Source organism: Diadema setosum, chromosome 12 (assembly GCF_964275005.1).
Source record: "Diadema setosum chromosome 12, eeDiaSeto1, whole genome shotgun sequence".
NCBI classification, from domain to species: Eukaryota; Metazoa; Echinodermata; class Echinoidea; order Diadematoida; family Diadematidae; genus Diadema; species Diadema setosum.
The window spans coordinates 25606695-25619728 of record NC_092696.1 but is presented as its reverse complement, the minus strand read 5'-3'; the positions used below and the strand labels follow the sequence as shown (position 1 = coordinate 25619728).

The 13034-nt window shown below is 38.4% G+C and overlaps 1 protein-coding gene across 1 annotated transcript; it reads left to right on the top strand.

Moving 5' to 3' along the window:
- The first annotated feature begins 253 nt into the window (after positions 1–253).
- On the top strand, positions 254–12065 carry LOC140236001 (very long chain fatty acid elongase 4-like). The gene is made up of 9 exons (XM_072315988.1): positions 254–302; positions 3922–3998; positions 5189–5376; positions 5990–6073; positions 7492–7548; positions 8360–8474; positions 9084–9211; positions 10047–10181; positions 11576–12065. The coding sequence occupies exons 2-9, from the start codon at positions 3929–3931 to the stop codon at positions 11720–11722; spliced, it is 924 nt and encodes a 307-aa protein (XP_072172089.1). The 5' UTR covers positions 254–302; positions 3922–3928; the 3' UTR covers positions 11723–12065.
- The last annotated feature ends 969 nt before the right edge of the window (positions 12066–13034 follow it).

Sequence of the window (13034 nt, the reverse complement as noted above, 5' to 3'; positions counted from 1 at the left end):
AAGCTTGGTTATTTTCTATGTTTTTCTTCGAAGGTGATGAAAAGCAATATTGTAGAGGGTTGTACAACTTTTTATACCAAATATTTATTGTATTTCATTTTTGAGGATCATATTTCATACGAGATTATCCCTAATAACATAGTAGACTAATCTGGAGTTCAAAGGTTAAAATGGCCTGGAAACACAACGCATCTAATTAGCATATGAAATTAATTGTGCATATGAAATTGGGCCGTTAGCGTCTGCGACCGAAGGGCAAATCTGGCTCGAGGTAAATATCGAGGAAATTTTCGGGGAAAGTGGTTAGGAGTTATTTTTTTCGTAGAGAATAGATCAGATGAAATGTGATGTAAGAATATGATGTGATGTGACAGGTGATAGACTTGTGTCAAGTTATGAATGCATGGATGGTTTGCGGGGACAGAGAGGGGAACTGGAAGTGTTACTGAGTGTCAGCAGTGCAGTGTGAATGTCAGCCAACATGTTCTTCGCATTGATGACAGAGATGAAGAGGGAGCTTTCAACACGAAAAAGAGTAGATGGGACCGAGGGGGTGCTAGTACCTTGCCTGATTGTGGGACAAGCTCCGCTGCGCTGCGCTGGTCATCACACTGACAGCATCGAAATTTCTGCCCTTGGTCTGAATGTCTGAGCTTCAGGTTATTACCTCCGCCCAGCAAGGGAGGCAGAGATTGAAAGTGATCATTGACATTGGCGTTGGTTTGTTCTGTTTGCAAAATAACTCAAAAAGTCATGGACGGATGTAGACTCTTTCAGAGGACAAGGACAAGTCCACCTTCAAGTTCAAATAAACCCCGGGGCCGGGGCGCTCCTTGTACACTCTTATACTGTGGGAGTCCAACACGTAGCGTTGGGGCTGGCCGCAGTTACCTTCAATATAAAGTTTACATGTGGATTGCGAGAATGCAACAATATTAACACATTAGTGAAAGTTTGAGGAAAATCGGACAATCCGTTCAAAAGTTATGAATTTTTAAAGTAGCCTATCTGCGCAATCATGCAATCACTGCACTGTGCTGGTAACTACACGCAGCCGCTTGTCGCAAAGCGACAGCAGCTGCACCTCTACTCCTTCGCAGACATTGTTATTTTCAGCGGTGGGTGTACGTTTCCTTCATGAATATCTTTATTAATCGTGGAAAACTAAAATATAAGGAATCCCCGTAATCTATGATAATCATTCAATAATCGGTAGGGTAAGGGCACCAATATTCGGTCAGGCACCGGTATTCGGTCACTTATCACTAGTCACCAGCCAGTAAGTTCAACTGTCACAACACACGCAAATCACACTAATTTACATACTTACACGCTCATTCACAACAGGAAACTCCCTTAGCCCCCTCCAAAAATCCATCCAAAATCCCAAATTTTACCGTCAAAAGTGCAGAATCGGCGCTACTTTCCAAAAGCGCGCGCGGATAAGGCCCAGTTTTAAGAGTACGGGTCGCCGAAAAAGCGCTAAAAATCGAGAAATACGCCGTTCTCTCGCGGGATTTTTCGCTTATCGCAAGCTTGGAGTGTAATGGTATCCTCAAAAACGCAAAAGAAAAACAAAATGTCCGTACGTGCCGATACAGTGTCCCAATGTACAAGGGTTGAATGCAAGTGCCGAGGCCCCAGTATTCGGTCACCAACGGTCGCCGCAACTTCCCCGATGCAATTTTGCGCCAACAAGGTAGCGCGCGTGCGCGTTTTTCAGCTGCCTTGAACACGCATTGACTTTGAACGCGCACATCGCGTGACCGAATACTGGAGCCGATGACCGTATACTGGGGAATTTTCAAGGTGAAATATTTCGCGATTTTGTGCAATTCTGTGAGATATTTAACGAAATGAAAGTTGAGATTAAAGAAATTTGATATATTTCACATACATTGCTGTAGATATGATGTATGTATGTATTATTTTAGTTTGAAAAATATTGCAAAAAAGCTTAAGTGACCGAATACTGGGGATGTTACCCTATGCGTATTTCTTTTAATTCCGTCAAAAACCCACCGAAATCCGTCCTTAAAATCAGGTCTGTAAGCGTCCGTATTGCTTCAGTCCTCATCTTCTGCGTGTTATTGAATAGCAATCACTCTCCTATACTACAACGTAGCTAGTCGGAGCGGAAGTGGATGAGCTAGTCGGAGCGGAAGTGACGTCAAATCATGAGAGCAGCACGCGCGGAAATACACGTACGTAGAAGACGACAAGCTTTACATAACACAAGAAACGCACGGGCGTACGTAAAATGCTACCACGGTACCTCGGGTTGAGCGTTCGTGGTAGTTCGTTGATTTTGTGAATCATTGCACAATTTACTCCGAAAAATTCAACAATAATGTTTGGATACCAACAAAACACCAAATTCAACTCAACCATCAGCAAAATACGATATAGGTGGGTGGTATTACTGTTAAAATCAAACAAAATAAAAGACATTTTTGTGGTCTTGCCGTCAAAAGCGACGGTCGTTTACAACGTTTAAACACTAGTACATGTCAGACTGCTGTTTGCACAGCCGTCTGGTCAGGCTACACTGCTGGATGAGAATTGCTGGACAGTATAGGATGTCACATGCATACAACGATATACTGTAGATTTCTAAGGGAAATTAAAAGAGAATTTCACAAAACTTTCCTTTTTGAATAAAGTGCACATTTCTTCGACTTGTTACTGTTACTGACGTATACATGTTAAAGGTAATATTATTCCCCTTTCGTTCTGAAAGAGAGAAGTCAAGTGTTCTTTTGTTTAGATATGAGAAAAGTAAAAATATGTTGAATTTTCTAAAGTTATACTTTCTTTATAATGTTGTACAAATGTGACATCACAAGCTGTAGTAGTCTTTTATGTCTATGATGTTGTCTATGAAGGTGAACTTGTCCTTTAAGTTAGATGAAACTTGCAGAAAAAGTTGATTGATTTTGGCACAAGGAACAGATCAGATGATTAAATTTTGGAACAAAGTGATCAGGGAATTTCGATGAATTTTAGAAGGATTCTTTATCTCTTTGCAGATAGGGTAAGTGAACTTGGGAGTTCAAGCTGCGCGTATTTGAGGTTTGCATACGAAATATGCATGCTCTACTTTCTGCTTGTGCCCTATGGCGAGGCACGCCATGCAGCATGGAAGTTTGATACGTAACAAAACTGAAGGCTTCTTATTGGGATATCGGGCAACTTTCAGCTCTCAGAGTGCTTCTTGCTAGTTTGTATCCTCTCGTGGTATCACATTGATTTTGCGAATGGACATAAAATTTGCCCGGGACAATGTTTAATAGGCTATCCTGGGTTTTAGAGCTTTCAATATGTTGCCATTTACCTAACTGCGACCAGCCCCAATGCAACACGCTCCCACAGTATCTGTGTAGAAGGAGCGCCCAAACAATGCATGCTGGAATTTTTTTATGAATTCATTATGTTCTGCGCTGAATATGCAAAAGTGCAAAACCAAGCAACTCAGTATTTTGTACTTAAATAAGACTGTGCTTACATTTACTACTCAACAATATGTAAACTACCAGTATAAAACAGTCTAAAATATCTGTCTAAATTTGAATCTATAATTTCTAAATATTTTGTCCTTGTTATTGTTGCATACTGTCAATTATCATCAGCATATCAATGGCATCTGAGGTTTATGTTCAGGGTCAGGTGTGACTACTTGTATGCACAGTTTTATTGTGATCTCATTACCAGCTCATCTCTATCCCACTTTACAGTAGCCACTATGAATACAAATATTAGTAATACACATTGTCTGATGCATACTAAAATAGCAGAGTATATGCTCTAGATCTTTTCTGACTTGCAGTTCCCTTAGATATGGATGGCACTGCATCTCCAATGAAGAAAAAATAATAATATCCATGTATAATGTAGAGATGCTGAATTGTATCTTTGCTCTAGATTTCGTATGATTTCAATCATGAGTGGCCCAGTTCAGAAGCTTCAGGACTTTGTCCAATGGGCAGACAGTGTATCAGGTAAGTATGTGAATGATATGTTTTATATACTGAAAAAAAAAATTAAAAAAAATATATATATAAATATATATGAAAATAAGTGAGGTATGTGCATTTTTATATGCCCTGCATTCACCAGAATGTTATGACTGAATTTAAGTGATAGCCCCTATAAATGCAATTTATTGTCATGCCTATGTTCCTTCTTATTCTATAAGATCTACCTATGTACCTGTAGTGTCACTTTTCCCAAACTTCAAGTCAATCCAAATTCTAATCCTACATGTACTCCCATTCTTAACTTTAACCCAAATTGTACACTATTATAATTGTCCTAATAGTGACACCTACATGTATCATTCATGTGAATATAACAACAACAATTTATAAAAAAAAAAAAAAAACCTCACTATATATCTATTTCAAGCAAAATATTTGTTGTTGTGTCTTGTTTCCTGCCTGTCGTGTACAAGTTGTAAGTCATTCAAGTTTGATGTGCTTGACATACAGATGTAGAAAGCTGTACATTTGTAGTAATGGATATTGAATTGTGCGCAATCTGCTCAGATATTTGACGGCCTTGCTCATCAGACTCTGGTCTACTGCTTTACAATTGCACAATTTACTATTCACCAATTCTTGAAAGAAATTCTGTCATTATTTTCAAACTGATCTTTTCTTACGAAGTACCATTGAGAGTTGATATAAATGTTTTGTAAAGTACAGTCATTTGCATGAAAGCTGTACAATTGTGCCTTTTCTGCAGATTTTCTTCAAAGAAAAAAAAAATCATTCTTTAGTCACTTCAAAAGCTTCTGGGGGTACTTTCATTGTTATTTGCCAACTTACTGCGCTGGTGAAAGTGTTCTAGAAGCATGCATTGATCATTTAGTGCACTCTTCTCATGGGATATAAAGAACTTACTATAAAGCAAGAAATATTCACGGCATTAAGGAATCACCACTGGCATCCAGTGTATTATACTGTACAATGTACACAACTTTCGCGTGCATTTTAATTTTGCGAATCTTGCCTCTCCCGAAATTCACTAAATCAAAATGCATGTGAACATTTTGGGTTTTACTGCACTCAAAAGATGTCAATTATAGAACCTGCTGAGCACACAATTATGGACAGTTTCCCTGACACTATGAACAAATATAAGTTGACACAGACCCTTCATTCTCTGCATACACCCTAATTCTTTCCAGACCCGAGAACGTCGTCATGGCTACTGATGTCATCGCCTCTCGTCACGTACAGCCTGGTGGCGCTCTACCTTCTCCTCGTCTACGTGGGACCGCGGTGGATGTCTTCCCGAAATGCCTTTGTACTGAAAGTTCCAATGCTGATCTACAATGCAGCCCTGGTGCTACTCTCTGCCTACATGTTCAGAGAGGTAAAACGCTTCTTTCCAGACCTCTTTTTTTTTTGTGTGTGATGCTAGTATTTCATCCATGTGCAGTCAAACCTGTCTGTAACGGCCACCCAAGAGAGACAAGAAAAGTTGCTATTATAGACAGGTGGCCGCTATAGAACGGTTCTTTAATGTGCTTCTTCTCTTGGAGGGAATTGTTTTTTGATAGTGGTCGTATGCAGGTTTCGTTATAGACAGGTTTTCGCTAAGACAGGTTGTACTTTATTCATTATTAAAGAGTGCAAATTGAAGAGAACAGTAAAAGTTTCAATAGTGTTACACAAAAGAATTACAAAGTTAATTGCCAAAAGTTACACAATCTCACAAAACAGTGATTTCTGTCACCATCACATCTGCATATTAAATGGGGAAGCCTTAACACCTGGGCAACAAAAATGAAGCTGATCTAGAAGTAGGCAAGAATCTCCTCTTAAAATTTCTTTTCAGAGTCTAGACATCTCACACAGGGGAACACAATATCATTTAGAATAGAACACTAACACTAGTGATGAGTCATTACCAAGTGGCATGTAGTGAATGCATAGATCTTTTTATTTCATCCTTATCATCTGCACAATATTTTTCTTCACAACAGTTCTTTGTGCCAACGATCATGAACCCAAAGTTCAACGCAGTCTGCCAAGCTGTCGACTACTCCAATGATGAGATGTCTGTCAGGGTGAGTGGAAATTTTCCTGGTGTTATTTGACAAGGAATGATGAGGTAGAAAGTATGGAAGAAATGTACCCAAATATATATAGTGGTCAAAGGCCTAGAAGAATGGACCCATGGGAGAAGACCGTCATTGTAAACACATTGTGATTATATTTTCTGTTTTCATGGGTTCATTTTAATGCTCTAGATTCTTCTTTGTGAAAAATCTGTTATCTGTAGAAAGAAGCTTTAAAGGGAGGGTATAGTATTGGTGGGGATGAGGATTGAGCTTTTAACTTTTTGCAAGATACTGAAAAAACCATCGGAAATGTTACAGAGCATACTATCCCGATGGAATCCCATTTTTTTTGGCTCATTTTTCCTCGAATAAATTATATTAATTTTTGGTCAGTTTTCTTCTGTTTGCATTTGAGCATACTATTGTAAGAGGAATTCAAAGTTTATTTGATGAAAATCGGTTTTGAAATGGCTGAGATATCCAAAAAAAAAAAAAAAAAAACCAAAGCAAAACAAAGAGATCTTAATGAACGATAGGTCCCATCTTTCATTGGTATCGCTTGTTTTGGATATCTCAGTCATTTCAAAACCAGTTTTCATCAAATAAACGTTGAATTCCTCTTGGAATTACATGCTCTTTCTTTTTTTATAAGAGGTTTCTCATTATTTCATTTAAAAGGAGCCAGGTCTCAACCAAAACTATACCATCCCTTTAAGTTTTATGAGCCAGGGGATTGTAAATATATGTGTGCATAAAACTTTGGCCACATGAGGCTACTCGAGAAATCTTTTTGATTGGCTAAACTAAAGTCATTTCTTCTTTTGTGACTCCTACTTTCACATCTGTAAAGGCTAATAATGCAAACTTGATGGTGTGATAATGAGTAAATTATTACATTATGTGCTCACTTATTCCATATGTCACAATTTCTGCTTCTGGAGATGATTTCACAGTATCATTGTTCCCATGCTTCATGCTGGTGTTTCATTTTGTTTTCTTTTATTTGGTTGTTTTGGGGGGAAAGTTTTTGGTTTTGTTTGTTTGTTTGTTGTTGTTGGGGGTTTTTTTGCCCAAATTTGTTGTGGCAACAAAATTATAGCATCCAAAGTGGCAATATTTATAACTGTATGTAGCTAACTGTGATTATACATATTAATGGTTTTGTCTGAAGTTCCTGAAGAAATGAGAAGAATCAACAGACAAATGGTGGTAGCAGTGGTTGTGCTCGTGGTGGTGGTGGTGGTGGTGTTTGTTGTTGTTGGATTATATAGATGTAAAATATATATTTCATGACACTTCATCTTTAAACCCATTTGCAACAGACACATATGTATCATTACCAACATTGTAATTTCACAATTGTTTGGTCAGTAAACCGTTAACATTCTCTTAGTTTTAACTCTCTTCTTTTTCTCCCTGTTTAGTTGGCAGGAGCATGCTGGTGGTTTTTCTTCTCCAAGATCATTGAGTTGCTGGACACTGTAAGTCTTCTAGAATTTATATATAAAGTATTTCCCACCTATGAAGTATTTCCAACAATGCCCCATGTTCATGATGTTTTGTAGGTAATGGCTCCTTCCCCCAGAATGTAACAATGTTTAATTTCAGGCAAACTGTCAAATCTCCCTCAGGCAAAGCATGAAGAGCAGATGCTCAATGATTACTTTCCCAAATTTATATCCATATGATGTATCACATCCAGTAACCTCAGTAAACTTGACTTAAGTGTTTGTCATTCTTTTTCATTTTTGAAAGTCTTATGTATTGATTTCTGAGTATTGTATACCACCAAAAAGGGCACAAAATTATAGCACTTACAACCATGTGATGTAGAAACTGCCACTATAGGCAAAACTGTTAGAAAATACACACATACTGTGGGTGCACTTTTTTTTTCTCCTACAGAGAATAGCAATATCAGTAAGTGACCTTTGTCAATTTTTTTGTGATCACTCTTGTACACGTCTCAGTCATGGACTGCTCTGACTAAACACTCTGCCTTGCATAGCCTAGTCAAATCCATCAGAGCTGAAGGTATGTCATGTCCTCTGGTGGTAAATCATGTGTTTTGTTTTCATACCTCTCTTTCATTTGTCTCTGGCCTTACAGTTCATACCAGGGTTTGTGAAGCAGTGAATTTAAAACACATTTTCACTTGTGCAAAGGAAACATGGATGAACTAAACCACATGTATTAACCATATAAAGATAGAGTTCATACAAGACCTTATCTTCAAGATATCATGATGAAGCTTAGTTTACAGTTTGTGATTCCCTTTTGACCTTTGACCAGGTGATCTTCATTCTGCGCAAGAAGGACAGCCAGATCAGCTTCCTCCACGTCTACCATCACGCCACCATGCCGCTGCTCTGGTGGATCGGAGTCCGCTGGATCCCAGGGGGTGCCTGTAAGCTTTCAGAATTGCTGTCTCTCATAAGCTTCACAAACTGTATATATGCACTGCATCACGCAAGATTTCAACCCGAAGCTGACACACAATTACCGGTAAAAACCAACAAAACAAAACAAAGAATGAAAGAAAACAGTGGCATTTACATCCGTGGGCTGATAACATTTGAATCTTGTTAGGAAAAGCATGTGCCAGGTAGTTTACATTTCACTTTAAAAACACAATGAATGTATTCAAATATTTTTTTTTAAATGCTGAACGAAGTATTTCAGTAAAAAGGTAAATGCAAGTGGTCTTCAATAAGTACCCCATAGTATAACAGTATAAACTTGGAAATTTACTGACCTGACTTCATACTATCCAAACTAAAAGCAAAGCATTCATTCATCTTGTATTTCAGGGAAGTATCAAGTTTGTCATTCCCCTTGTTTGTTTCTCAACCATCCCTTAGTCCAGTATGTGTGAATATGTGTACCCCTGGGGACTCATTACCTTGATTGGCCCAGTAGTAGTTATCTGTATGTTTAGCCCACAGTCTATCACCCTGGCATTTGAACCAAGTATTAAAAAGACCTTTGTGTGTGTGTCTCATGTTCCATTGACCAGCCTACTTCTCTGGGATGGTCAACTGCCTCATCCATGTCCTGATGTATGGCTACTACTTCCTGTCCGCCCTCGGCCCTAGCATTCAGCCCTACCTGTGGTGGAAGAAGTATCTGACGTCCCTCCAGCTGGTATGTGCATGGAACATCCCCTTTTTTCGGAGTGGAATTATCCAGTTGTTTATTTATGCATCAATAATTTCATTAATTCATCTACCTGTAGCAGAAATATCCTCTACCTGTAGCAGAAATATCCTCTGTATCAGTATGTGTATGTATGAATCATACCTTTTCCCAAAATTTCTTATTATCGGAAGACTCATTATTTTCCGTTTTGTTGCTTCAAGTCGGTTTTTATGCATATGCACGATGGTCAGAACCATTCATGGATTTGTTGCCTTTTGAAGGGGTGGTCTACAGGAGTGACTTCTTCTCATGAAATAAACTAGTGACAACTTCTTGTGGCAACTTCTGCCCTTAAAGGATGTAGATGCATCTACCATGTTCTGGCTGTCGTCTCAGAAACTTTGTGAAATGTGATGAGTAATCCCATTTAATTTTAGTTTGGATGTATTTATTGTGTGCACTGAAGAAGCAGTTATGTACTTAAAATTACTGTTGGAATCAAACAAAAAATTGATTTGCAATAGTTATCATCATTGCTGGTTTTATTTTTGTCATTATTATTCATATCAATTCATCTTATTGTTATTATGATTGTTATTACGATACTACTACTACTACTACATTTATTGCTGTTATTATCATTATTTCAGTCAGTGAATATGGGAACATATAATTGACAGTACGAGTATAAATAACAGTACGAGTATTATATCATTGTACAAAATTTTGAGTCCAAAGAATGCTTGTTTAGCTTATCTTGAAAAAAAAAAAAAAAACGCCATGTAGGTGTGGTTACACAGTGTGGCCTGATCAGTGTCTATTGTTGCACGTTTATCCGCAGGTCCAGTTTGTCGTGGTCCTCATCCACTCCCTGATCGTGCTGTACCAGGACTGTGGCTTCCCTCGGGGCTACGTCTACGCCCTCATCGCCTACCTCATCTCCCACATCATCCTCTTTTCAAACTTCTTCCACAAGGTGAGTGGTTAGGGCGGAGGCCATAGCAGAGCCCCATATAAGCCCAGTAACCCCCCACGAGTAAATGATACTCTGTGTATCTCACAGTGTTTTTATTGTTGCAAATTTTGCGAAGTCAAGTGATATTAACCAAATTACTGATAGCAACTTGAGAAGATTTCCCCTGATGCTCTGTATTCATTATTATATTTTTTCAGGAGAAACAATTATGAGACTTGTGTATAAATGACAGCATCACATCAGTAAATTTACAAGTCTGGTTTCAGCCAGTCTCAATGGTCCGTGAAACAATGCAAAATACCGAAACTCTGCCACTTTCTTGTTTTATGTCTGATTTCAACAAAAGTTACACCCATTTTCTTCGTTTGATATCACTCTCTTCATTAAAATCAGCTTGAACATGGAGCAGCATTGCTGTTAGATTCTGCAAGTCTCCTATGAAGTACAGTAGTGTGTCAGGGACTTTGAGTCTTACTTTTAGTCTCTCGTAAAGGCTTCACCTCAATAATATATGAAGCCAAGTCTGTCTTCTGCAGGAGGCTCGCTGAAAAATTATTTCTTCCCTTCCGAAGGATTTGATATCTGCCAGTATTGGGGATTGTTACACCTAATCATATGCATAAAGTGTAATGTGTCTCCATTGTGGCTTTTTAGGCCCTCCCAGGTATTGAAGCTTGAATGTTGGCCGCTATCTTATATGTGCTTGAATAAAGGGACTTAATCTTTGTCTTTGTTTTAATCTACTCCTGTGTGTCCAAAGAGAGAACATTTAGTTTTTATTCTGTATCATGTATATTATATGATCAGGGAGAAATTAAAAAGAAAAAAAAACTATTTTAATTTTATTATTCACTGCAAAAGTGGAAGCTTTTTATGCAAATGATTTTTTGCACTGCATAAATTTGAACATCGTACTTCTTGTTGATTTTGCTGATGAAATTTCTTCTGTACATTACATATTTAGATATCTCCCCCGAATATCAATGTGTTGTTGGGTGGGTTTTTTTTTTCACGTTACTACCATAGAGCATAAAATTCACTGTACTTCGTCTTGATTTTGCTGAGGAAGGTATGTCTGCACATATTTGAATATTTTCCCCAAGTATTCATGCGTTGTATTTTCATGTTAGTACCTTTGAGCATGAATTTTGCATGTTATTCAGTGTTTGAGGGCACTGCTTGCTTTGCTCTAGACATTGTTTGAGGGAAGAAGCAAATTTGTCAAGAGTAAAATGCAATATGTACATAAGGCGCTGAATGTCACCTACAATTCATGAAAAAAAAAAAAAAAAAATCATGCTCAAATAGACTGTCAGCTCTAATTCACAAAGATTTCATGCTGGGAATGTTTGTAGTTCTACAGTATTTACCCTCGGTCACTTGTTTTGCCCCAGGCATACGTGGTCAAGGGGAAGAAATCTCGGGCCAAGAAGCCGGTCGAGCAGAACGACCAAGCCGAGGACGACATGGACAGCCCTCGTAGGAACGGCCGATACAACCTTCGCGAGCGCCCCGCTGGACGCACGCCGTACCGGGAGTGATGCCCCGTGACGTTCATTTTCCATACCGGGAGTGATGCCCCATGACATTCACCTTCAATGCCAGTTGAGATTGTTTGCATATATGGCTTTGCTGAATGCACTTCTTATAAAATGAAATACTTGTAAAAAAATTTAAAGAGGAAGATGAAGAAGAAAGATGAGTGGCCTCTGCACAAAATAAATGGTGTGACTTTAGCTTCACAATAGGTTTCTATTAGTCTGTGATTTCACAAGGAACGAGAGTATGCATTTTTGTGTTTTGTTTGCTTTTCCTTTTGTTTTTCTTGTTTTGGTTCGTAGCATAGGTAAACCAGAAGCACCAAGTTTGACTTATTGAGCTCCAGTAGGGATGACAACTATCTGTTAACACAGAGAAAAGTTTTACAAGTTTTTTGTTTGGAAACCCCAGTGCAGTGAAGAAGAAAGAGAAGGCAGGCTCTATGTAATGAAGGGGTTGGAGCTGACAACATCATAGGTTACACAATTTATGTAAAATCACTCGTTGTTTGGACTCTTTCAGTACTTAACTTCTCAGGGACCTTGGAAAATTCATTTTGTTTGGTTGTGTTGTTTTGTTTTTTCTTGGGGGGATGAATAGTTTTTTTCTTAAAATTATGTTCAATCCCCCCCCCTCCCGTGGTCCTAAAATAGAATATTCAAAGTTCATTCAAATAGATAGTGATGCAGAGTCAATTTTGAAGCATTTCTGTTTGTTTTTTGTTCTTGTTGTTTTATGTAAGAAATGCAGTAATTTTTTCCCTCCTTACACATCTTCTTTTTTTTTTCAGGTTTTAGCTCTTGTATGTTTTCATGTCTCTTCACATTCAGAGGAAGGGACTTTAGAAAGAAATGATATTTCAGGAAACGGATATGTAAATGAATGTTTACCCCAGATGTAACAGATTCTTGTCATTCGCAGTCGGTTTTCAGACAAGTCATCTAAAAAGGCTGACCCACCTGCTATTCGTCTGTTATGCCTGTTTGATTTCAAAATTTAGTACGTTATGTATGATGGAATGTACGTATTTACAGAGACTCCAACTCTCCCGCTTTCGACGGGAGATCTCCCGCCGACAACCAATTTTTGCAAAATCTCCTGTTCTCCCGCTTGAGATTTAATTTCTCCCGTTTGAAATGATTTCTTACTTAGTGTCATTGTATGTTGAAAACTAAGCCTTAGATAGCACGAGATAACATCTAGAACCCTAGAGCTGGACCCCGGCCACAAGGAACTTTACGCTTCGCGCACATCAAGTTGGAGTCTCCCGTTTGCTAGGGGTTTCAGGCGGGAGAATCTCCAGATCAGAAGGTG